This window comes from Pseudorasbora parva, chromosome 23, assembly GCF_024679245.1.
Source record: "Pseudorasbora parva isolate DD20220531a chromosome 23, ASM2467924v1, whole genome shotgun sequence".
In the NCBI taxonomy this organism is placed as follows: domain Eukaryota; kingdom Metazoa; phylum Chordata; class Actinopteri; order Cypriniformes; family Gobionidae; genus Pseudorasbora; species Pseudorasbora parva.
The window spans coordinates 5610286-5638234 of NC_090194.1; the positions used below are offsets into that span (position 1 = coordinate 5610286).

The following is a 27949-nucleotide window of genomic DNA, read 5'->3' on the forward strand; positions in this document are numbered from 1 at the left end:
TTTGAAGACAAGTGCACAAATCCATCATAAAAAAGGGGTTAATAAAGGCCTTCTGAAACAGCTATTCACTGCCATTATAAAGATTGGAAGAGCCAGGACATTTTTAATATAACTCTGATTCGTCTGAAAGAAGAAAGTCATATACACTTAGGATGACTTGAGCGTGAGGAAATCGTGGGACAATTAAAGTTTTGGGGTAATAACTATACCTTTAATGTTGCTTATGTCTGATTATGTATGAGATATTTTAGCTATGTGCAAATTCAACACCATTGTTGAATATTTTCTATTTAAAACTGCAGTGATATAAAAGCACGGTTTGAAATCGCTGGTGTTTATGATGTCAAAAAAACTACCGTGTAACCAATCACGTCAACGAGTGGATCTCTGAGCTGGTTTGAGTGAGTGGAGGTGGGTCTAATTTGCATATTCATAGATTTGTATATATTAAATGAGGGTGTAGAGTTACATTCCAGCTACTTCAAGGCATGAAGATTTTTTTTTTTTCAAAGAAATGTTTTTAAATATGTCATCGAAGGTTACAAACCCTATTACAAAAAAGTTGGGACACTGTACAAATTGTGAATAAAAACAGAATGCAATGGTGTGAAATTTTCACATTTCAGATGACATCAAATGTTTAAACTGAGAAAATTTTAAGTTGATTTTAAATTTCATGGCATCAACACATCACAAAAGAGTTGGGACAAGGCCATGTTTACCACTTTGTGGCATCCCCTCTTCTTTTTATAACAGTCTGCAAACATCTTTGGACTGAGGAGACAAGTTTCTCAAGTTTAGGAATAGGAATGTTGTGCCTTTCTTGTCTAATACAGGCTTCTAGATGTGCAACTGTCTTGGGTCTTCTTTGGCGCATCTTCCTCTTTATGATGCACCAAATGTTTTCTATGCGTGAAAGATCTGGACTGCAGGCTGACAATTTTAGTACCCGGATCCTTCTTCTACACAGCCATGATGTTGTAATTGATGCAGTATGTGGTCTGGAATTGTCATGTTGGAAAATGCAAGGTCTTCACTGAAAGGGAAGACGTCTGGATGGGAGCATATGTTGTTCTAGAACTTGGATATACCTTTCAGCATTGATGGTGCCTTTCCAGATGTGTAAGTTGCCCATGCCACACGCACTTGTGCAACCCCATACCATCAGAAACGCAGGCTTCTGAACTGAGCACTGATAACAACTTTGATTGTCCTTGTCCTCTTTAGTCCGGATGATGTCGTCCCAGTTTTCCAAAAAGAACTTCAAATTTTGATTCGTTTGAACGCAGAACAGTTTTCCACTTTGCCACAGTCCATTTTTAAATGAGCCGTGGTCCAGAGAAAACACATGTTTAGATATGGCTTCTTTTTTGACCAATAGAGTTTTAGCCGACAATGGTGAATGGATTGTGTTCACCGAAAATGTTTTCTGGAAGTATTCCTGAGCCCATGTTGTGATTTTCATTACAGTGGCATTCCTGTATGTGATGCAGTGCCGTCTAAGGGCCCGAAGCTCACCGGCATCCAGTATGGTTTTTCGGCCTTGACCCTTACGCACAGAGATTGTTCCAGATTTTCTGAATCTTTGTATGATATTTTGCACTGTAGATGCATAATATCATCCAAAGTAGATAACTATAAGTAGATAACGTAATTAGATAACTTCAAACTCTTTGACATTTTTTTCTGATAAACTCCTTTCTGATATTGCTCCACTATTTTTCGCCGCAGCATTGGGGGATTTGGTGATCCTCTGCCCATCTTGACATCTAAGAGATACTGCCACTCTGAGAGGCTCTTTTTATGCCCAGTCATGTTGCCAATTTACCTAATAAGTTGCAAATTGGTCCTCCAGCTGTTCCTTATATTAACATTTAACATTTCCAGCCTCTTACAGCTAACTGTCCCAACTTTTTTGGAACGTGTAGCTCTTATAAAATACAAAATAAGCCAATATTTGGCATGACATTTCAAAATGTCTCACTTTTAACATTTGATATGTTATCTATATTCTATTGTGAATTAAGTTTATGAGATTTGTAAATTATTGCATTCCTTTTTTATTCAAAATTTGTACAGTTTCCCAACTTTTTTGGAATCGGGTTTGTAGTTTTAAGGGATCAAATGATTGCCTACTTGGGGGGAATTTAATATTATAGTTTCAAGTTACATTGAAATACATTCAGACAAGTTTAAAAGTCAGCGTTTGTTAGATATCCTAAATTATCTGTTGGATTTATTTTATGTTCCCCCCAAAATCTGGTCTTTTCCATTCTGAGTCTATGCCTAACCTGTGTTAGTTTTATTTCTGTAAAGCAAACCGAGAGTATAGGCAATATGGGTCTCAAAACACCTGGCAGTGCCAGACTGTCTGCCAGGCTGCGCCCAGTCTCAGGAGACTGACGATGTCATAACTCTTGTTCGTAGCACCGTGATTGGCAGGAGGGACATTAACTACAGATTGTGTGTGTGTGTGTGTGTGTGTGTGTGTGTGTGTGTGTGTGTGTGTGTGTGTGTGTGTGTGTGTGTGTGTGTGTGTGTGTGTGTGTGTGTGTTTTTACCCTCAGGGCTTTCTACAATGAAGGGGGCAGAACTCATGCCGCACATAAACACACCAACACGTGTTTCTGTCTGTTCAAAGGTGAGAGTTCTCAGGGCAAGGGTTACTTGCTTTACACACACATACACACACACACACACACACACACACACACACACACGTGCATCCATGTTGGCGGCGGTTTATCAGGGAAAGTGGAGCTCTCCTCTCCTGCAGAGCTCATCTGTTCCTGTGCCACCCTGCAAACCCCCTGTAGACATTAGTGGGCTTTCCACACTCCCCACCCAAGGGGCAGGTGGAACACACACTCACACTAACCAAACACCTCCTACTGAGTGGCATTGAATAGGACAGCTGCCCAGGAGATTAGGGCCAACTGCTTTGTGAGTAATGCAGTGTCGGCCACCATCAAAGCCAGTTGTGTTGAAGAGACAGGATGTGAGGCAGGATGTCCAGATTAAATAACAGACCTATTAATGTCAGCCTGACAACAGCGCGAGAGGAGAAAACTCGTCTGAACTTTAGCTGTCATAATTTGATATGCCACTGAACAATGCTTTTTGATTTCAGATTAAATAATCCTTAATCATGCGACTCTATGCGTTTTTTATGCACAGTCATGTATACAGTCGTAAAATGTCATTGATCATGTGCGTGTGTGTTCTCAGGGTGTAAGGTGTGGGAACGGCGACAGGGGAGGTCCCTGCGTTCTTCATTGCCCGGGCTGCTGAGTTGTCAGGGACGGGCCCGTGTGATGAAGGCTGTGAAGAGTTTGCAGAAATGTTCCACTCAACAATGGTAAGAGCAGTCAGGTGGGTCATATCACATTTATGCCTCTCTTTCTCTTTCTCACTCACCTTTTCAATTGACTCTTGCTATCTTTTATTTCAGCACTTTTTTTATTCCTGTTTTCTATGCTGCACTCAATCCACAACCACACCCCCATGTTTCACATGATTCCTGTTACTTGTTCTCCTTTTCTCAAAAACTTCTTTTGAATATTATTAGATGCTTAAACAAGCATCACTGTTAGTACTAATGGTTAGGGATTTGAACCAACTTGGCACGCAACTCATGAATGAATGAAATTTCACTTATAGGACAATCCCATAATACTTCAGGATGAGGTGGTGACTTTTTGCCTATCATTTATAGGCATTACTAAGGAAATCTATCCCTTGGCTTATCCGTCTGATTAATCTGCAACCAATAGGTGGCCTGTCGCCATGGCAACTGTGATAATGGCTATGGGGAGTTTAACCACAATAGCCTCATTCCCTCGTAAACACAACGAACTGTTCTGGAAACTGCTGTCAAAGAATCACACAATCTGACGTCTTTTTATTTCACAAACTGATCATACACTTTTTCAAAACAACACATAAGCAGTTTGCTATCCATTCTGACCACTCTTAAAATGGCATAGCAACTTGTAGCATTACCTGATGCTAGCGGCTGCAGTCATTAGCATCCTAGTTATCACAGCAGCCTTTCACGCCGGAGATCCCAAATCCCTCTCTAAGCAGGTCAAGTAGGACCGGTTAATCTAGCAATGGCGTAGCAACTTGTTAACCATTTAAAATACCCTAGCAATGGCAAAGCAAGTTGTTAACCATTCTGAAACCTCTTGAAATGGCATAGCAATATGCTAATAAATATTCAAAACACACTAATGTAACGAACATAGTCCAATAAGAGCTGTGCATGAAAAACTTAACTCCTCTTGAACAATTTAAAAAAATTCTTAAAAAATTCTTAAATAAATTCTTTAAAAAACCTTAAAAAATTCACAGTAAACATAAGCCACTTAACCCAACTACAATAGGCCTAATTTAACACTAAATAACAGTTACAGTACTAACAACAGCAAAGTAGACTGTATCCATGGTATCCTACAAACCAGCTTTAGTTTAGCATTATTTTGCAGAAATATGACCATATTCTCTGGCTAAATATTTTAGAACGCATCGCCTTAATTGTTTCCATGCCGACATGTCGTGCTTTATGACACCGCAGGTAAAATAGTGCTTTATGACATCTTAGCTGTATCGGTTTTATCTATTTATTTATTTATTTTTTATTCAAAATATTCACAAACTTGTTACCTATGTCATGAACTATCTGATATTCTGATTTTAAATATGTGTAAGTGAATGTGTTTTGTCATTTAAAACCCTTTTAATGATCATGTTAGTTGATCTATAATGCGTAATGGGCCCCGCCTCAGAGAATCGGATCTGTCGGATCACGTCTCACGAAATACATAGTGACCGGTGAACTTGGAGAAGAATAGAGTAAACTATAGTAAGTATATGATATATGAATATAGAATATGAATAAAACACATAGTCAAATTATAACTGTCTGAAAGGAAATCTGCGTTCTGATTCGGTCCGGTACCCAACCCTACCGCCTCACACGCCATTTCAAATTCCACTCGAAGTGGGTCGAGTAGGACTGGTTACACATGGTACCGTTATACAGATGGGAGTGTGGTATAGGGGTGAGAGTGTAATGGTAATGGGTCAGTAAAAGCTGTGTGTGTGAAACCTCGCTCCCAAATTAGGCAGTTTGATGATACTTTTTAATAAGCAATCTTCTATCACTTGTTTCTGCTTGTACTTCACCTATTCTTTACCTCGTCTATGCCTACCGTATAACACTGAAAACATGGATACACTCTCAGAAAAAAAGGTACATTGCTGTCACTGGGGCTGTACCCTAAGGTACAAAATTGAAAAGGTACATCACCCCTAAATGGTACATATTAGTACCTTAAAAGGTACATATCAGTACTTTAAGAGTGCGTATTAGCACCTTTTTGGTTTTGTACCTTAGGGTACCGCCCCAGTGACAGCAATGTACCTTTTTTTCCTGACAGTGTAGCTGGAAAATTCAGTCAGTAGCAGGGAATAGTAAATTAAATTTGAAGTCAATTCCTATATACACTAGCAGTGGACTAGCCTACACAAACAAAAATCAGATACTAATAATAATAATTAAATCAATTATTTTCAAGCAATGTAAGTTTATAAGACTGTATGAAAGTTATGTGAAAAAAGTATGTAATAGCTTCTCAATCAAAAGAGTAAACACAACTACAAGATGCGTATACTTAGAATACTTATTTATACTTTTAAGTATATTTTGATCAAAAGTTTGAGGACATGTATAGGGCAAATATACTTAGACCTTTCTGTCAGTATAAGTATACTTCTGTGCAATTTTAAGTATTTTTCTGAGAAGTACATACAAAGTATACTTAAAGTTGTACTAATAGCACACTTGAATAAACTTTCTTTTTTGTAAGGGCTGGCATTATGGTGTAGGGTTTTGCGTGGGCAATATTTCCTCATCTACAAATATAAATATCAAATTCCACAAACATTTTTTTTGCACTCATCTTAAGTTCTCTTGAAGCAACTAATACAAATATATATGAACACATTTTGTGTGTGTGTTATGACAGATGTTGGTCTTTCTCAGCAGTCTTTCTCGTGAATGGCAAGTTTCTGGTCATGTCAGACTTACGGGGAACCTTTATGTTGGTTGTTAACCTCAAACCGTCACTGATGGAAGTATCGTGACTCATCTGTCATGTGGTCATTTTGTTTCTAAATTACTCTGCACTTCATCAACCAAACATTTTTCTTACTTACACAAGGAAAAACTCTGTGATTACATAACTGCATTCATGTATTTAGATTAGGACAACTGTGCAGTTTCCAGCAAATATGCAAGCTGTTTTTGTTTGAAACCTGTTTGGTTTGAGATTTTATTTAGTTATTTTTTTACATAGTTTTTTTTTTTTTTTTTACATGTTTTTAGGCATTTAGGCATACCTTATAGTAATAAACTAATATTGTGTGTATGTGATTTTAGAAATAGTGGTTCTCAACTAGTTTTGCTTCAAGATTTCAAATGAACCAATGATATGCAGTATTAAAAAAAAACATTTTAAATGTATTAATATTGCAATGAATATAAGATGTACCACACAAAACACAATGTGGACATTGATTGGATGCCCAACCAACAACACATAAGGTAGCCTATGGGAGGAGATTTGTCCTCCTTTAAAGCCTATTTATTTTGATATCGATGATTAGTTGCATTTTATTAATAGTTTTAGCATAGTTTCTCCTGTAGTCTGTGACCTCATCAAAACAGACAGATCACAACCCACTAGCTGAGAGCCACTGCTATATATTGGAAAAAGTGTGTAATGTTGTGTTTGTGTCTATTTGTGTTGTCCTGTCCTCACATTTCTCCACAATAACATAAGAGGGAGGGATAGTTGTTTAAAGAGAACTAACATTTATATTTCAGGTCTCTCAAATTACTTTTTCGAGTTGCAATGTGTCTCCATGTGTCTGCCTCTCATATCTGTCTCTCTTCTGTGCTCTCTCTCTCTCTCTCTCTCTCTCTCTCTCTCTCTCTCTCTCTCTCTCTCTCTCTCTCTCTCTCCCTTTTTCTATCTCTCACTCCCTCTCTCTGTCGCTGTTTGGTCATTCTGACGTCCGCTTCTGGATCACAGCATCTCTTTCTGGCGCTGCAGCAGAGTTTCCCTGTGCAGTCTGAAGCCTGATTCCCCCCAAATCTACCCTTTTACTCCTCATTTACTCTGTGACTGAAGACGGCACGCTTTCTTCTTCTGTGGCTTTAAAAAAAAAAATCTACTGAAATCTTCTGCCACTTTGAATCTGAAAGCATCCTCCAGTATCGTTGTGAGCGAAGACGAAGCGGTTCTCTTTTTCCAAAACGGATTTGATTTGAACTTGCTTTCTAATTTTTGTAAACTGCATTTTGTCCAGGACAGTAGCATTGCAAATATTCAGTAATTGCCTTTTTGTTAAGATTTTTCAGCTTTGACGGCACCCACAGGAAATTATTAAATGTGTTTTTACTCATTTGTTTATGTTTCTACGTGCGTTTGTGTGACGCAAGTCTAACAGAATGGTTCCAGACATCCTTTGCCCAAAGGTCAAGGGCATGGGATTATATTTCAAGTGTCTGTGTCGTCATGTTGGTTTCTAGAGCGCACCAGACATATTGCACGTGTGGGACTGAACACACACGAGCCAGGCTGGCACAAAGCGACGAGACATCATCAGCTGCATCCGTTTATAGTCATGACCAGCTGTTTTAGACACAGAAACTTTTTTTTTCTTCATTTGATTTAAAAAAACGTTAAAAAGATGGACTTGGACTAACACGGTTGATTTTGCTTTATGAATCATTGTCTCCAGCACTTAAAGGGTTAGCTTGTCTGTGAATTCTCCCCTGCCAACTCCCAGGCAGTCGAGTAAGTAACCCGATTCGGAGGCATCTGCTTGGGGAAGGGCGTGTATCTGCCCCCCCACCCCCCTCGCCCTGATTCCTCTCCTCCCAGAGCTGTGGTTAGCCCTGCCCTTATGGGTCATGTGACTTCTCTGAAACTCCCTCCTCCCCCTGCCTCCCCCCGTGTTTCCAGTAAACTGCTGAAAGGAGGGGCTGAGTCAGTCTTCAACCAGCTTCCCTTTGACCACAGCTTGTTAAAGAATTTGTCAACGTGGACTCCAGGGTGCACATTTTTTTCCTCCTCGTGATATATAGATTTGAATTTTTTTCGTCTCTCCCTCCCTGGAACGGTCCGATTACGTCAGGCATCATAATCACTTCCTGCGCTATATGCCGTAGAAAGAGAGCGTGTGTGTGTGTGTGTGTGTGAGAGAGAGAGAGAGAGAGAGAGAGAGAGAGAGAGAGAGAGAGAGAGAGAGAGAGAGAGAGAGGCTTGTATAATGGACTTTGATATTTGGCGGCATTTTATGCCAGAGACGTTTGTCTTCGTGCCTGTCTGAAAGGGTTTCATTCACAAAGAAAAAGGAAGGGGATAATAATCTGAGAAAGGTGTGTGTGTGTGCGTGCGTGTGTGTGTGTGATGAGGGTACAGTTTACTTTATAACCTGATTGCGGTCTTCCTGTGATTCTCACAGCTGGCGGTCTGATTTTCCGGATCATATTAGATCATCCATAATATTTGCTTTTGCAAACTCACTTGCTCCACAGACAGACAAATTAACATTCTACGCGAATGAAAATGGATAACGATGCAAGCAGCCTCATTGAAATCTATTACCTGAGCAATTTGCCTTTATTAAATAAATAATAATAAAAAAATGAAAGAGTTAGTGTTAAAGGTTTAGTTAGCCCCCAAAATTAAAATTTTGTAATTTACTCACCCTTCTGTCATTTAAAAACTTGTATGACTTTTTTTTTCTTTTGTGAAACTCAAAAGAATTTATTTTGGAAGAACATATTTTTTCTTTTCTTTTTTTCTAGTCAATAAGTCCAGTGTTATTTTGGTCCCCATGCATTGACTTCCATTATATGCACAAAAGTTGTTTTCCACAGAAATGCATAAATGATCATTTCCATCTTTAGGTGGGCTGTCCCTTCAAATGAGCTCTGTTATCATTATCCGGGCTCAGGTAAATGTTGATGCTGTATGTATAGGAGTGTTGCTATTGTTACCGAGGTGCCATTGACGTAAAGGGGAAGTTGTAACTGTAGAATGTGGCGTGGAAAGAGGAATATTATTAGGTGTGAATGTGGATTAGGGAAGTCTTTCGTCTTAATGCGTCAATCCTCGTCATTTCTCTTGTAACAAAAGCCGGTCGTGACTCACGTTGCTTCGCTAAATATACTAAGTAGAGTATTTTTGGGGGTAAAAATAATCAGTAGCCTTTTCGACAGTGGATTCTGGTAAATCAGTCTTCTGAAATATGGCAAAAATTGCTTTCAGAAAAATAGATGCCCTCTGAACTTCCTGAAGCTGAAAACAAGTCTTAAGATGAAGGTGATGATGATCAACGTCAAAATCCTGGAAACATATCAGAGAGTCGAAACTGTCTCCCATGGTTTTACTGAAGGCGCACCTTTGACAAGATCTCTTAAATGTAATTGCTGGTGAACCCTGCCCCGAGGGACGCTGGGTCGGAGCTGGTAAACGCGGGGAGGTTGTGGTGGCTGAACGCTTTGCCAAATGGTAATTTTCCATGTGCATGAGAAAAAGATTGAAATAAAAAAAGTACAACCAGCCTGGCTATTCATTCATCGTGTCCGATGGCCACTGTTGTGGTTAGAGAAGGAAAGTTCCCACTAGAATTATGAATACGTCACATAACGGCATGATTACATGTGTACCGCTCTATAAAACTCTGAAATAGCTGCTCGATTTAGCTCTCATCAGCTTTCTGTGTTGTTTTCTGGGTAAAATGACTAAGGGGAATTAGTCAGCAACACAAAACATCCTGAGGATAACTTTCAGTCTGCTATAATGTGGTCTGTTTACTCGCTGATATTGGGACAGATTTTGCTGCATCTGTTCGGTGTGGGGTAGATGGGAGGCGAGTGACAGTGTATACAGATGTCTGGAGATAAAAGATACCTTTGAAGATAGATGAGAGACTTGTGACTGGACCTGAATGCAGTGATTAAGTCTTGACATTACTCAGCAGTTTCTTGTGCCCGTTTGAAAGTGACTCATGGCTCGGAGCAGAATGAAGTGTTTGTAATGGGGATGGGCATGAATGTTGCTCTTTAATCAAGCACTTTCATCCTGCGGTTTAAAGCTGATCCGGAGTGCTCAAGCTCTGAACAAAAGACATTCCTCTCTTACCAACCTGATATTTTTATGTCTGGTTTACTGTAAAAATGAACAGAAGAATCTATAGAGAGAGAGAGGGAGAAAAAAACGGCAATGGAATGAAATGTGCTGTTGCTATGTGTCCAATCAGCCTTTGTGATTGGACAGAACAAATTCGGAATTTTCAAGTTCGTCCAATCAAAACACAGCTGTTCTGCTTGCTCCCGTCACCCCTCCTTTCTCTCCCCTGCCAGCTTTTCTTGGACCGATTTGATGTCCATATTAGGTTTGATTCAGTAAAAATCCCCTCCCATGCCCTTCGTCTATTATATCGAGTGCTAATCTACTTTTATCTCTAGCAGCAAAAAGCATTCTCAACCTATGTACAGTAAATGAATTACAGATGATCTCATTGGCCCATGCCATCAATATATTAATTGTATTTGCCACCTGTCAGTGATTCTCTCAGTGCTCCTGCTCATTTTTATGATCAGTGGGGTTTAAACATTTATTTTCGATCATAGGAGACAAATAGAGCATTATATGTGTATGCATTGAACTGGAAAAAATTGTTTGAGTGTAAAACATGTGTATGCATTGATCCTGAGATGAATGGTGAATGTTTCATATTGATAGAATGATTTTGGAATGCATTTCTAGAAAAGGCAAATTTAGAAAGTTTGTTTTACAATTACCTGAATCCTAAAAATTCCACAAATAGGTCAGATATTATTAGAACAATTGTGAAAACGTCTATTTTATAGCCTAATAATTATTTTCACCAGTTTCGTTGTATAAAAAAAACTAAGATGCTTTTAGATTTTCATTATGAGACATTCATTACTCTCTTACTCTCTCTCTCTCTCTCTCTCTCTCTCTCTCTCTCTCTCTCTCTCTCTCTCTCTCTCTCTCTCTCTCTCTCTTTCTATATATAGAATATATATATATATATATATATATATATATATATATATATATATATATATATATATATATATGATAAAATAAACTTTAAAAGCATTTAAAGTAAGCACAAATCCAGCTCTGCTGTTTTAAAAAATGAATATGTAATTTGTCTCATATGGTGCTGTCAGTTAGACCGTTACAAATACATGAAATAAAATAAAAGCTGCATATTTGTTAGTTTGTTACTTTATAAATAGTATTCATGTCTGCTAAACATAAATAATAATAATGCAAAACATTTTCCTTAAAATCTACTGTTATTATCTTTTCCTAGATTTTTTTCCCCTCTTCATTTTATAGTTTTTTTTATATATATGCCACCCCTCTTCCCAGAAACTATATCTGCAGGAAAATCCATGTCATGTCAGTAAAATAGCCTTTTGTGAGGAATAAAGCTTCAGAAATGTCAAGCTTTCTGTGACTCAGTGGAAGCACCTAGGCGCCTGGTCTTGTCCCCCATTCCAATGCATTGAACATTTAAAATGTGTCATTCAAAGGTTCATGGATATTTCTGGTAAGGGTTAAACATTTTGGATGCTTGTTTTGTAAAATGATATAGTAGGGAACATGAGTGAAATGTTTTAGGTAAGATACATGTACATTTTACTGTTTTTAATTGTCTTTTAATATTTTGAGATCAAATCCTGCAATAGAATAGGATATAACTACACCAAATTATTAAAAAATATATATATTTAGTTGTCTTGCTCATAAGTGTGTTACAGAGCAGTAAGTTGATGTAATTCCTAAATGAACACAGACTTCTCTCGCCCTCTTTGGTTTTCTACAAATAATGTAGAAGTCCCTTTTAATTTAATGGGGAGATATCATGCACAAAAACAAAAAAAAGTTTACAAATCTAGAAATATGCCAATAGATTATTCTCTCATTCATTCTTCTCCTGCTAGATCAGTTTGTATGCTGGCTAAAATCCACCTAAATCCTCTCTTAGATTCCTTATGCTCTTTAGATTTGTTCTAATTGTTTCATCAAGATCATTTAATTCTGACATGATTTTACATTATCTGTAGCACGCAAACAATTTATTAAAACGTGTGTTTTTCAGACTAAATGATTGTGTCAGATATTCTCAGAATATGTGGCAACATTTTGTCCTGTGTGTGTTAACATAATCCTCCCAAATCATGTTAAACAATTAAAACTTGCAAAATACGATTCTTAAAAAGTGCAGTGAAGTAAACATTTAAAGGATTAATTTATTAGACAAGTATTTTAAAGGCATTTAAAACTAGGAATGATTAAATGAACTACATTGATGAATTAATGCATTTAGTGCATTGTCATTTAGTGCATTGTCTCTGCGCTACAATGTGTTTATTATTTCATCAAGAATTTGATATACTATTTAGATGTGTTTTTAAAATAAAATAAAAATAATGACAAGAGCTTGAAAGAATAATTTTAGCAAGCCGTCTTTCAAAGTGTATTCAGATTTGCCTGAAGTTTATGGGCGGGTTTAGGTGAAGCTGGTTCATTGACTAAAAAACAAATGTGGCAAGTGTTTAATATATTACTAAATGCATAAAATAGATTTCATTTAAGCTTTAACTCTGAATCAAACAGTTCTTGTGTTAAAATGAATGAATATAAAGATAGATGAAAATATCTTTCTTACTTTTTTCGTTACTGTCATATTTGTCTTTGTGTTATCATGACTTCATGTTTGCCTGTTGGCATAGAAGGATATAAATATATCTTACTAGACGGGAATCATTTTTTAAAGCTCTGTAAAATTAGTTTTGCTCTGCAAGGACCACAAAGTGTGTGTGCGAGCATTTTTTTTTATAAAGAATTATTAGTAACGTCAGTTTTTTAAGCTTTTTCTCCCCCCCAAATGTCTCTAGACAATTGTGGAAAATTATTTTGCTGAGCTCTAATTATTAGTTTTAGATACAAAAAAGTAAAAGCTCAGATTTAAATATGCTTTCCCTCCTTTTCATATTGTGTGTGTTAGTTATACCACATTAGATCTTTGAATATTGTTGCACATTAAATGCATCAAATGAATCACATTTTGATGCTTTCAAATTGTATGTGTTATGTTTTCCTGCATAAAAGTTAAGATGACGGTTTAAAAAATAGATTTTTTCATTTGTTTCGTAAGGGTAAACTCAGTAAATTTCAACAGTCAGAAATGTTAATTTATGTCTAACAAATTTTTCTGGTAGCACTTCTTTTTTAACTCTTTTCTTTTTTTAGCTCTTTACCATCAGAACGAACTGTGCAATCTGAGAGTTCCTCAGGAATTCTTGCCCGTGTCTCTGTTAGTGTTCTGACGAATAGAAGACCTTTCAAGGTTATTAGTAATAGCAAGAATATGTCACTGTTTGACAGGGATGAAGAGTTTTATTCAGAGCTCACACTTTCAAAAAAAACAAAAAACAGAACAACTTTAAGGAATCGGACTGACGGATATTGTTCTTCCTCGTGTGTTATCCAGAATTGAATTATTACTAACTTACAATCTATTTTAATTTCATAAAGAACACAGTAAACATCACTGTTACTATATTTCATTACATCTATTTTAAAATATATATTCAGAACAAAATATTTTTTCTCTCGTGCTTTCCTAGACCTTTATGATCTTTTTGTATGTTTCAGATCTCATATCTGTTTCATGGATCACCTCTGGATATTTTCCCAAACCATTTCTGGACTTTATTTTTAGTGCTATAAGCAGCAATGAGACACACTGAGGTGAGTAAAGACTTTACAAACATACACAACTAATGCTGATACCCCAAATGTTAATAAACTATTATATGAATGCCGGAGGATGTGTGTTCACAGACTTACCCCTCTGTATTTAAATATGGCCACACTTTAGATTACAGTCCAGTTGTCACTATTAACTAACTATTAACTATGACTTTTGCCTCAATAAACTCATAATTACTGCTTATTAATAGTTATTAAGGTAGTTGTTAAGTTTAGGTATTGGGCAGGATTAAGATGTAGAATATGTTAGTGCAGAATAAGGCATTAATATGTGCTAAATTAGTATAATAAAAAGCCAATATCCATATATGCAGTATATGAGATTTATAGTGAGAATTGGACCCTAAACTAAAGTGTATATGATTTAAATTTACAACCATTGTATTCTTAGTTACTTAAATGCAAACAAAGACAAATAAATAGGTAAAAGAGAAATGTACATATCGAAAAGAAGTTGTATATGTTTGTGAATATATGAACATTTAATATATGTCTCTATGTATGTATGTAGGCTATATATTAAAATATATGTGTATCCAAACATAACCATAACTATAAGGTACTCATCCTTTTTATATTACAATGTATAATGTTTTCATAACTTCATATTTGTGGAGTCAGGAGTATTCTGATCAACTGTGACTCTAAAGTAAAATTAGAGGCGGCCATTTTGTGTTTATCTGCCTCCATTTTGTAAAAAGTTGCAGCTGTAGCCTCTAAATCGAGACACCCTGACATTCATTCCATACTCAGATGTATTAAATTAAGGTGGAAATTGTCCAACTGTGCATACATAGTTTCAGTATGACTAGTTTCAGGGAAGCAACTTTAGGAAGTTATATAAACCCTATATATATATGTATATGTATAGGGTAATCATTTTGCATTGTATCAGTGCATCTAAAATACACTTAGATGTTTTATATGCGTTCAAATATGTGCACTAAATGCCTGCCGATAAGATTGAAGAAGAAAAAAATCACCATAATGAAGTGGACCTAAACATCTTTCGTCTAGTAATTTCAGCAGTTTACTCACAGCTTGTTAACACAACCGTTATGACAGCTGGCAAAACACTCAAAGTGAAAATGAGAAATTGCTGCCTTTATCAGTGTTTGAAATCAATCCCCACAGTGATAAATAAACATGCCCTCATATACATAAATTAAGTTAATCTCATGAAAATGTGTAGTTGTTTGAGATTTTAATGTTGTTTCCTTCTTAGAATTAAAAGCTTATAGGCAACACAATTCCATTATTCCCTTATACTGCAGTACACTGTAAAAAACTTCAGGCCTCTCCAATTGAACATTTTCTAGTCACTGGTCACATAAAAAATTTTCAATTGGCCAAATTGAATTTCTGTGATTTGATAAAATTTCATTAGTCAATATGAAACAAATAAAACAAACTATGAATCTGTCATTTGAATAACCCATTTTGATGTTCCCCTCAAAGTCTGTTTTGTTTGTTTTACAGTTTTCAAATAAAATAAGTTTGTGCACAAATACTATACTTTCTCAAGTCCCTTAATATCTAATTAATGGATATGTATCATAATAATCCTATTTATTCATGTGCTTAACTGCACATTTAGAACACAAAAAATGCAGTGATGAGAATAGATTTAAACTGTTGAGCTGTTGTGTGTGTTTGCGAGGAGGAAGAAAAGGGGAAAGGAGTGTGAAATCTAAAAGCAGACAGAAAGTGTGTGCATCTAAGCAAGTGCGTGAAGGGTGATACAGACAGAAAGAGTGTGAGTGTGTCAGTGTTAGTCATACATATACGATATCTGAATGGCCTCACCTGTGGATCAGGTGGATTCAGACACACAATATGTTTTTGTATATAACATGATACACTCGTCTCAAATGTTTCCTTTGATTTCATTAACCCTCGGTGCTGGTGTTTTAGTTTCAGCATGTTTTGTGCATATGCTCTTTTGTATATCATGATTAGATATTAAAAAAACTGGTATTTATGCTGATATGCAAAAACATAATTACACTCGAAAAAATTCTGGGTTAAAAACAACCCAAGTTGGGTTGAAAATGGACAAACCCAGAAATTGGGTTGTTTGAACCCAGTGAATGGACCTATTCAAACAACCCAATTTCTGGGTTTGTCCATTTTCAACCCAACTTGGGTTATTTTTAACCCAAGTGTATATACATAACCATATAATAAAATGATTAACAAAACATTAGATATGTATTTATTCTTAATTTCCCTAAATCCACCAATCTTCTTTTTTTTTTTTCATTTTTTCATTTATGCATGTACTTTATACATAAAGCATATGCTAATTATAACTGCACAAATAAAGCAATACAACTAATTGAAAGTAGCTCCAGATGTGCTTATGCAGGCACCAGACATTACAGTGTGTGTTTGTCCGAATCAGCCATGACAGCCGTGACAAACACTGCAGCAGAAAAAAAACATAATGAGTAAGTCTCGACTGATTGAGTTGCACCAGGCACAGCCAACAAAACCCCGACCCCCAACACACACGCCGCCCATCCTGCCTTTTATCATGGCTGAACTTGTGAGTCAGCAGGATCTAGACTGGACAGGAGCCATCTTTGATCCTGTTTTACTTCCAGTCAGGTTTTCAGACATGTTTTTGTTTCTTTTCTTCTTTTTTTTTCACAGTCCTCCCTCCCTCCCTCCCTCCCTCCCTCCCTCCCTCGAGTGTATTAGCTGTAGCCCTGGGCCTTGTAAGGCTTACACCATCTGTATAAGGCCTTGTATGTCAGCTCTAAGATGTGTCATGTTGTGCTTTAACCTCTGATCACAGAAAAAGCTCTCTTTCTGCTGACCACCGCCTGCTCATTTGCTGAGTTAGAAGGTCCGTAGGGGGGCATCTGATGTGGTTATGAGTGTATCACCCAGTACCACTCCCCAATGAGCACATGGATAACTGATGGAGTGACTTCTCTCTCTCATACAGAAAGTCTTTGTGATACCTTCAGCAAGCACATATAGTGAAGCAGATGGTGGCCCTCATTGGGTGAGTAATTCAAGACATTGACTTTTATCTGGGGGCCCATGAGCAAATGGAAAGGCAGAATGGTGTGTGTGTGTGTGCACATGCACATATTGTGTGTGTGTGTGTGTGTGTGTGGTTTTGGTGTGTCAGAGAGGGTGGGCGTACTGCTTAGATGTATAGCGGAAAGAGTTAAATGAAAACGGAGAGAAAGTCACCAGCAAATGTGCCATTGCGCCGGGGAAACCCTGTACATAGTCTGCAAGGTGTCTACCTACAGTTCCCATAAGACATCAAATTGACAGTTTGACTGTGCAAATTAGTATGGTGGTAGTGCCATTGGTAAATTACAGGCCGGAATGAGATCATGGGGTCCAGACGTTGTCCGTTGCTCTGAAATTCCCATCATCTTGTTTTCAGATCTAAATGGCCTAGATAGACGGGAGTTGTTGATGCTGTACGCCCACATGTCGCTTGTTGTTGTTATACTCACTGTGCAATCGCTTTCACAAACATAGACTAAGCTTCAGCTTGTATGCTAAATATATGTTTTATAACCATGTATGCTTTCTGGGAGGCATTACATGATGCGTGGATTTAGCTTTTAAATGGAACTTGAGGCAACAGACTACAAGTTAAATATTTTACTTCATATTTATCACTATTCTTTCCCCAGGTCATTAATCACAGTACTTCACGTTTTCTGAAATTTCTGAAATAAATATGCAAATGAGGCATTATCTTATCATATATATACACTAGTTTGCACACTTTTCCAGTACAGAAATCTGAGCATTGTATACATTTAATTCCAGGTTAAAAATGATTGAGTTAAAGGTTAACACATTTTTTTACCATGTGTTAGGAATAGCATGTTGTAAATCAAGTGAATGATATAGGGTTTCGTCTTAAACTTTAAGGCCTTAAAAATGTCTTAAATTCAATATCATGGCATTAAATTAGCACCCTAAGATTTCTGCAATGCAGAAAATGTGGACGGAATTGCATTCATAAAAATGAAATTTACTAAGTTCTGTCAACATTTACTCACCCTAATGTCACTCCAAACCCGTAAGACTTTAGTTCATCATATAAAGAGATCGAGTCTCTTCAGAAAATCTGGAATAAACGGCTTGATTTGTATGGATTAGTTTTATGATCTCTTTATGAACTTTTTGAAGCATCAAATTGGAATTAGCACAGACTGTCAGTGGAGGGACAGAAATTATAAAAGAACAACTTTTTTTGTGTTTCGAAAATGAATAAAAGTCAGTGAAATGAAATCTAACCATTAAAGCAGAGTTCAAAATTAAAACTATAAAACTAAAGAAAATAAAACACAGGGCCCTACATTTAATTGCAAAATTAAATTGCATGCGCTTAAAAAAATTATGTTCTTCCTCAGGATTTTTTTTTTCCAGTACAAATTCAAAACATCCTTAGATCAAGTTACATTTAATGAAATGCAAAATGAAGAAATTAGGTCTTTAAGTGAGTTAAAAATTAAGTGAGTTTATGCTTAAAACAAACAAATATCTGTGGATATGAAAATGACTGTGAAAATTGAAATGAAGTAGATTTTTATGAACCCATGGCAGATGGCTTCAACTCACTTCTACAAGATTCCCCAAGATCTCAACTTGAAGCAATTTTCTTTGTGTAAAATGTATTAAAATGTATGGAAATCTGTTGAAAATTGTATTTCCAAACTTTGAAGTGCCACCAGTAATGTGGACATTTACATTAAGAGAACATATTGTTTAGACATTTACATTAAGAGAACATATTGTTCTGCATTTTCTTTAATTGATTTTTAAAGGTCTTATATTTACCTTCATAAAACCTGCAGAAACCCTGAACAAACCCTTCTGAAACCTTCAGGGGAACGGATGTATAAGTGCTACTGAAACAGAGATTTCTGGCTCAGTGCATGAGATAAAAACTCATAAAAAGATTAAGATGTGTATGTAATTAAAATCTACAGACGTGAGTAGATAAAGTGTCATGAAATAAACACTTAAGTGTCTATTTTGGATCTTTTCTTTCCAACTGTCTGAAAGAAGGCATGTTATGTAAGCAAAATATCCCAAAATTGACCAGTGCATGAAAAAACAATGCCTTTGCCTGTAGTGTCTTGCGTTAATGCGACTCAATTTTTTTTGTATTAGTTTTTGTTTTCCCACAGGGATGAGTAGTTGCAGCCTAGATCTGATGGCATAGCTCAGGTTGGTCCTGGTTTTGTTGACAGTGCAGGATGGTGATTTGGCCCTGTCATGTAATGGATCTGACGTTGTCTCTGTCATTGGCCTGTGGCCTGTGGTCCTTCTAATCTGAAGATATGACGCCCACCCAGAGTGTTTCATATGAACCGCTATTTCACATAAAGATCCCATAATGGTTAAAAGGGCAGTTTGAAACACTAGTATGAGTGGGTGTGTGTGAGAAAGAAGGAGAGAGAGATGGAGACAAACACTAAGAGAGACAGAGACATGCAAACTAATGCATCTTATGAGAAGTTTGAGACACAGCTCATAAAGTCCTCTAAACATATTTGGACACTGAACCACATTTAAAAGTGAATGTTATTGCATTAGATAACAAAACTTCGCTCCTCTTTAATTATTTTTAACCGACTGGTCTTGAGGTCATTTTTCATAGATGTATGAAGTCAGTTCTCCTCAAGTTGACACATTATCAGAAGAACCACCGATGTAGTTTATATTATGAACCATGACTGTAACCATGTCTTGAAGTTTGTTTTTTGTTTTTTGAGAGAGGGAGGGGGGTTGTGTCTTTATTTCAAGAAATTAAGTAATTAAAGGATCCAAAGGGATTTAAGGGAATAAAGAACAAATAAGAATGGTAAACAAAGTTGCAGGTCTAATTATAGCCTAGAGTTTTGAGGTTGAGGAGAGGGGGGCACAACCTAACACCTCTTACTCAGTTTGTGTAAATCCACTTGCGGTTCAAAGTATTTATTTCCCCCCACATTAATTTCACACGACAATTATGTGCTTTTGTTTCATTTATACAGTGTATACTTTTTTCTTGATTTACCCTGAAAGAATGGAAGTGTAATGTGACAGCATGCCTCATAGGTAACATGTGAGGGGAACGATGTGACATGAGCATATGAAAGTTTAACATTTTACCTGATATCATTTTTAAAAAAATCCAAGACAAACTAAAATATTTTGTCAATAAAATACAATTATTAACTTTTAAAAATAAATATAATAATACAGCTACAGCATAGTTAAAAAATATTAATAATAATAATTTATAATTTCTGAACATTGACTCTTGGTCCTTATTTACCCTTTTCTCATGGTTTCTCAAAATAATTCATAAAAGTATAGAATATAATAGCGTAGTTCTAATAGGGGCTCATTATTATAAAGCACGCACCCCACCTGCACTACTGGGATTTAAAGGTCCCGTTCTTCAAAGCTTTGGTTGTGTTTACAGTGTGCAATATAACATGAGTTCGTGTTTTGCGTGTAAAAAAACAGTATTTTTCACACACTTTACTTATCTGTACAGCGCTGTTTCCTCTGTCCTAAAAACGGCCTGATGATTTCCTTGTTCTATGAATTCCCTCCTTCAGAAACACGTAACGAGTTCTGATTGGGCCAGAGCTTCCCGTGTTGTGATTGGACAGCAGCTTAGCGCACTTTGCCCGGAAAGGGCAAAAAGTTACTTAAGTAACTTAAGTACTTAATTTACCTTTGGTATGATTAAATAAATGTTCAGTGATATCTTCAAAAAAACTTTTTTTTTTTTTAACTTTTCTCTAAATAATGATGAAATGGCAACTAGTAAATACACAAAGTTTTGTCATCCTGTCATGTGTGGACAGTTTTTAAACCATGTGTGTCACAACTAACCCCTTGCTCCCCAATCCATTTAAACTCTTTGCAAATAATGTTTTATTTAAAAAAGCACATTCACACATTCAGTCTTGTTTGTGTATCTCTAATATGTCAAAAATGTGAAAAACTTGTTTTGTCTTGTCCCATTCAGTTATGAATGACATCGTTTAAATTACATTAAAAAAGTTGAGTAGTTTGCATCACTGTTTGTTACTGTGGGTCATTAAATGTTTCCGTCATATAGCAGTTATCAAATATTACGTGTTTAACTTATATCTTATCACACATGCACTCTTTCACTGTCAAAACTAAAAGTGCCGCGTTGGAATTCACTCTCATCTTCACTGAACATTTCGACATTGACCAGCATAAAATTTTTACTTTTTTAACTATCCGTCATCTTACACTCTAAAAAGTGCTGGGTTAAAAACAACCCAAGTTGGGTTGAAAATGGACAAACCCAGTAATTGGGTTGTTTGAATGGGTCCATTTACTGGGTTCAAACAACAAAAAATTCTGGGTTTGTCCATTTTCAACCCAACTTGGGTTGTTTTTAACCCAGCACTTTTTAGATTGTAACAACAAACAGAGCGGTGCGTAAGGAAGAGAACCATTAAAGGAGTTTAATACGCGATGCGGTCTGTCAGAAGCTCGATGTTTTACTTCTTAAAGTTTTACTTCATAAAAATCCATCGATGCGCATCAGTAGGCCTTTATTAACTCGCCGGAGCCGTGTGGAGTACGTTTATGAGGGATGGATGTGCTTTTTTGAGCTTCAAACTATACACCTAGGATGACTTGAGGGTGAGTAAATCATGGGCTATTTTTTATTTTAAAGTGAACTACTGCTTTAAAGGGTTAGCTTGCCCAAAAATTAATAAGTATTATATATAATAAATAATTAGTTACCCTTATGTCATTCAACCCGTAAGACCTTTCATCTTCGGAACACAAATGAAGATAATTTTGTTGAAATCCGATGGCTCAGAAAGGCTTTCATTGACACCAATGTCATTTCCTCTCTCAAGACCCATAAAGGCACTAAAGACGTCAAAGTCCATCTCACTACAGTGGTTCTACAATAATTTTATCAAGCGTCGAGAATAGTTTTTGTGTGCAAAAAAACCACACGAAATGACGACTTATAAAGTGATAGCCGATTTCAAAACAGCTTTCTGAAGCATCAGAGCTTAATGAATCATGTATCGATTCATGATTCAGATCACAAAAGTCCCGTGATCCGAATCATGAATCGATAACTTGATTCATTAAGCTCTGAGGCTTCAGAAAACTATTCTCGTCGCTTCATTAAATTATGGTAGAACCACTGTAGCGAGATGGGCTTTGTAACGACGTCTTTAGTGCCTTTATGGGTCTTGAGAGAGGAAACGACATTGGTGTCAATGAAGGCCTGTCTGAGCCATCGGATTTCAACACAAATATCTTAACTGGTGTTCCAAAGATGAACAAAGGTCTAATGGGTGTCAAACGACATGATGGTGAGTAACTAATGACAGAATTGTCATTTTTTTGGGTGAACTAACCCTTTAAGTAGGCTAATATCATTTATTGGGGGGGACTTTGTGCCCTTAATGCCAATAGTGGTTACAGCCCCGTTTATGAATATGTTCAACAAACTTGTACAGCCAGAAAGTGTCCATGACGCCTGGTTTTAGAGCACAATAATTTAGTAGTATGGTAGAGGGCCTTCTTTTGCAGCAAATACAGCATCAGTTTGTCTTGGGAATGACAGATAGAAGTCCTACACAGTGGCCAGAGGGATTTTGGGCCGTGCTTTTTTCCAGAACAGTGGCCAGGTCACTATATGATGATGGTGGAGGGAATGGTTTCCAGACGCAGTCCTCCAAAACAGTTCAAAGTGGTTCAGATCTAGTGACTGTGCAGGCCATTGGGAGATGTTCAACTTCACTTTCATGTTCATCAAACCACTCTATCACAAGTCTTGCTGTGTGTATTGATGCATTATCATCCCTATACACTGCCCCACCTTCAGGGTACAGTGTTTTGCATTGGGTGAACATGGTCCTCCAGAATGGTTTGGTAGTCCTTTGCAGTGATGCGCTCATATAGCATGAGTGAGTGTAGTGGGCCTAGGGATTCCCATTGCAGCCCAAACCATCACTGATCCACCCCCATGCTTCACTCAGTGCATGCAACAGTCTGGGGGTATTTGTGGCTTCTCCACATTGTAACTCTCCTGTATGTGGGTAAGTTCGAAAGTTCACACTTACAAATAATTAGATAGTAAATAGTATACATAAAAGAATGTGTAGTAGTATGCATATTTGGCGTGCTGTTCGAGGAGAGGGCTCAGAGCTCTGTATTTTGCCCAAACCCAGAGTACTCCGCCCGTATCTCTGGTTAGGAAAGCAACCCGGTGAGTGTGAGGAAGACGTGGTGGTGGAGGGATGCTGAAAGACATGTTGATTGCTGACAGGTTGACAGCTGTTTAAAATGACATGACCGTGTCAATTAGTCTCCCCTCTGAAATTGTCTCATCAACACGTCATCCTCAATAAACCCGTCTCTGCCGTGATGACTCCGATCCTTCGAATATTCCTATTTAATATTTGTTTAATCGACATGTCATCCTCAGTGAACCCGTCTCCAATCTTTCGAATTTTCCGATCTAATATGACTTCTGACCTGTAAGGTTGCCTAATAATCATACACTCTTTGTTAATTGGCCAGAGGAGAACTGGCATCCCGACTGAGCCCTGTTTTTTTCCGCTTAATTTTTCTCCATTATTAAAACTCGAAAAGAGGGAGTTTTGGTTCCTTGCCACTGTCGCCTTTGGCTTGGCTTCCTCAGTTGGGGACAGAAAAGTTTCAACTAAATGAAATACATTTTATTAAATAAAAAAAAAATGTAACTACTAAACTAAATTAACAATATCAACTAAATTACTGATCATTCATGGATTCATGAGAATGAGCATTACATGCTCATTCTCAGATTTGACATAATATCGCAGTCTGCCATCAAAAGTCAAATATTCACTTGAGTTGAATGTATGAACAGCTTTTAATTTAAATTGATTAAAAAAAATGCAAATCCTTACTGTCAATTCTGATCAATTTAATGAATCCTTTAAAAAAATCTTATCGACCCCAGAAATGTGAATATTTCAAAAATGAAAATTACCCCATGATTTACTCACCCTCAATTCATCCTAGGTGTATATGATATTCCTCTTTCAGACGAATACAATCAGAGTTTTATGTTTTAAAAAAAGGACCTGGCTCTTCAAAGCTTTATAATGGCAGTGAATGGCAGCCCAAAATTTGAAGGCCAAAAAAGTGCATCCATCCATCCATCCATGCATCCATCCATCATAAAAGTAATCCACACGGCTGCAGAGGGTTAATAAAATCCTTCTGAAGTGAATCGATGGGTTTGTTTAAGAAAAATATCCATATTTAACATGTTAATAAAATATCTATAGCTTTCAGCAGACGTAGTGTAAGTGCTTTGAACTGCGAGAGGTGTTATACTTTTTTGTAAGGTGAATATGGAAGGTGGTCCACCGGAAGCTATAGATATTATACTTTATAACATGTTGAATATGGATTTTTTTTACACAAAGCCATCAATTCAATTCAGAAGGCCTTTATTAACTGGAGCCGTTTGGAGCACTTTTATAAATTTTTAAAGTACTTTTTTGTGGGGGTGAACTATCCCTTTAAGTGTTTTTCATGGGGCCTCTTAATTATTGTACCTGCAGACCTTCATAGTTTACTGAAGGACATTTATGTTGTGGACAGTGCTTGACACTAGCCAGTTTGACAGTTTGAATCTTATATATAATATATACATTTTTCAATTGTAGTATTTTAAAAATAATAACCTAAGTGCAATGTAGTTTTGTCACAAATATAGATTTTTCGATGCATATTGATACTGAAATATATGAACTGCTCACTCATTTCATTCGCTCCGGATGAATATTGTTGGTGTTACAGGGCTTGAATTTCAGGGTGGGATTCGTATTTATGCATAAATTTACTCATTCGCACAGATTTTGTGCTCTCACACCCAAATGCATATACCCGTGCATATGGTGGTTAAGTCGCCTCTCATATTTCTGGTCTTGGTGAGTATTCACATAAACACAGTCTGTTAAGTTTTAAATGAACGTGAACAGTTGAGAAAGAAAATGTGTAACAGCGTTATGTCTTAAAGTGACAGCAGCCTAATATACCTGCTGCCAAATGATGAGATAAATACTAAAATATCTATATGGCGGTTTTTCCTTATCAATGTCAAAATTGTGGCTGGTAACTTTAGAAAACCACTAGCCACAGTAGCTGGTTAGCTGTCAAGCCCTGGTTGTGCAGTGTTTTTTAGAGACTGTCCACAGAGTGACATGAAGTAAAGTTATATAAATTGAGCTGTTAAGATCCACATCACCACCATCTGCTGTATGTTGAATTGCAAACACATGCTGTATTGTGTTAAACCCCAGACTCTTTAAGCACCTGTGCTGTGGCGGTGGCCAATGTTGCAACAGGGTAATAGGATGCTATAGGTGGTGTTCAGTGCTGCTGTTTTTGGCCTGTGAACACCTGTCTTCGGGGCAGCCCCATCTGACAATGCAAAGCATCAATCATCCCGGCCATAACTGCAACAGCACATGTAGATTGCATCAGCACTCCGCTTTGAAAACAGCTTGTTGCCCTCTTACTTTCCAAAATTGCTGATGCTATAGGGAATTTCTTACAAATCTGTTTCCAATGAAGAAAAAAAAAAAAACCTTATTTTCCTCACTTTTTGTCCACATGATGTTTTTGTCCCAAAATTAAGTGGAGGGAATATCAGCAGATTTTGGTTATTTATGGACTTGTTTTTCTTCAGAGTAAATGAAAATGTATTCAAGGAACTGGATGTGATTTGAGAGTTGCGTTTACCATGTCATTACTGTTTATCTCTCTGTGTCCTTTTGTGGTTTTACCAAGTACACATGCAGATATGATGCAACTCAAATCCATTTGAGCGTGTGTGCGTGCCTTCTTAACCGTTTTGAGGACCAGTTCGTGTGTGTCTCGCGTGAGTGGCGCAGATAGGGTTGTTGTGGTATAAAGGTGCAGAAATGTGAAGTTTACCACAGAATCACTGATGTTCATGTGTTTGGAAGAAGAGTGTGTGTCTAGGTCAGGTTTTGTCTACAATGAGGGACCAAAAGTCCCCACAAGCATATAGTGAAAAGTGAAAGCACCTACACTAGTGAAGAGATGAATATACATACTAAATGTTGCCTTGATAAAAAAAGTTTTTAAAAAATCACAAAGGTGTGTGTGAGGGTTACATTAAGGTTTAGGTGATAGAAAATATTATTTACTGATTTTTAAAAAAGAAAGAGAAATGGGAAAATCCCCATCATAAAAGAAATTGGGAGCCTGTGAATAGATCATTAAGATAAAAACTGTGAAACCAAAGCCTGCGTTTCTTGAATAAATATCTATATTTCTAAGAAACACCCCCACTTTTCTTTTTTAAAATAGAAAAAAGCCCGCTTATGTGCTCTTTTTTTTTTTTTTTTAGATGAAGCAGGTCTGTAGGATTGTACCCAGAAACGATCTTGCCTCCCTTTCTCATTTTTCCTCAAGGCATCAAAAGATTATTTTTATTTACTGCCATTTTAAGTCATTTTTCTCTGTCGGCGAAACAAGTTAAATTGTTTTTCTCTGTCCTCCTTCCTCCAGATTTCACATTTTTGGCAGAACAGCACAAGCTATACATTTAGCTTTCTTACATTTACTAGTTTTCACACGCAGCTCATAAATATAGCCCATAGAGAGCATTCAGATTTACACTACAATTATCCACACATCACGCAATTAAAGAGAAATAAAATGCTGTTATTACTGGAATATTCTTGTCTTCGCTGTAAACGTTCTGGAGCAATACATTTTTAGTATTTAGTCATAACCCAGTAAAAAAGTCATGCAGGCCTTCCTGTTTCAGGCCTGGATGGTGTGCCGCTCCGTATCCTGTGCTTTATGACACAAATGTTAATGTTTACCTCTTTTACTACCTTCCACTTATTAACTCTTCTTCCTCTACATTTATGGTCCTGCCTTGATTTTATAGGCGTGAAAAAATCCATCAATAATCACTGCACTTTGTCCAACTTAATTACTCTAGTAGTGTTTTCAAAGTGTTATTTCATTGTTTATAGTAATGTGATTTTAAGAGCTATGGAAAGATATTTTCCTTTCAGATTCATTTAATTTTTGCAAAGTGAAGGTTATCTTTTGAATACCTATGATAAATCATTTCCAAAACAGAATTTTGTACATTAAAGGGAAAATCAAGGACATATCGTTGGAGACGATGTCTATAATATTTTTCCTTCTGTTATGTATTAGATCACAAGCAATTTGTAATTAACAGATACCCTGCTTACTTGATTACTGTGACAAGCAGGGTGTGTGTAAGTGGTGTTTCTTTCTCGCACAACTATTCAAACTGTGAGTCTGTTTCACAATAACTTTCTATCGTATCTTGTTGTTGGCATTGTGAAAGCATATAATGGAAATGAATTGTGTTTTGCATGTAAACTAGTGCTGATGTTACTTTAGAAAGTGTGAGACTTACTATTCGTGCAAATGGGATAAGTATTTTAAATGCTTATTTGAAACCTGTTTATCATTAAAACGAATAAAATACTATCATTTAGTAATGAAATATGTAAACACGTGGTGATGTGAAATCTAAGATGACTTTCTGGCGTATTTCATGTTAGCTAGACTTTTATGGCTGATACAAATATTAGATAAGCTTTCAGTTCTCTTTCCCTCAAAGTGAAGTTGGGTAAATTCTTCATTTCTAATACATGAGGTCGCCGTTTCAGCAGGGTGATGCATGGCTAAACATTAATTTAGGTTTGAATGTATAACGGACTGGATGTTGATCCTGAATTGTGAGGAAAATTATTTTCATGACAAGCAACATTAATGGCATAATTATCTAACCTTTTTATATTTAAAATAACAAACATTTATTGAAAGTATAGTGTTTTTCTATAAAATGATTGATTCTACATGACAGTAATTCTGACCCTTAGAATCTTTTTTTTAAAGCTTTTTTTTATTTGTGTGTTTTATTTAATTAATGAATCTTTGTTGTTTGTTTTTGTTTCGTTTTTCTGAAGCACATACTATTTTTAACT

The 27949-nt window shown here is 36.6% G+C and overlaps 1 protein-coding gene across 16 annotated transcripts in view; it reads left to right on the forward strand.

The window, feature by feature from the left end:
* LOC137062328 (uncharacterized) overlaps positions 1 to 27949 on the forward strand; it is a 78577-nt gene that overhangs the window by 31629 nt on the left and 18999 nt on the right. For 9 of the 16 annotated variants that reach the window (XR_010901225.1, XR_010901227.1, XR_010901229.1 and 6 more), the window contains 4 exons: positions 2568 to 2641; positions 3229 to 3372; positions 13779 to 13874; positions 16849 to 16908. Coding sequence is in view for 11 of the 16 variants with exons in the window: in XM_067433202.1 (XP_067289303.1) it covers positions 13860 to 13874; positions 16849 to 16908 (75 nt within the window). In the remaining 5 variants the exon portion in view is untranslated. Of the gene's footprint in view, positions 1 to 200; positions 412 to 2567; positions 2642 to 3228; positions 3373 to 7097; positions 9639 to 13778; positions 13875 to 16848; positions 16909 to 27949 lie in introns of those variants that run through there. The other 7 variants (XM_067433207.1, XM_067433206.1, XM_067433208.1 and 4 more) reach the window with 5 other exon arrangements.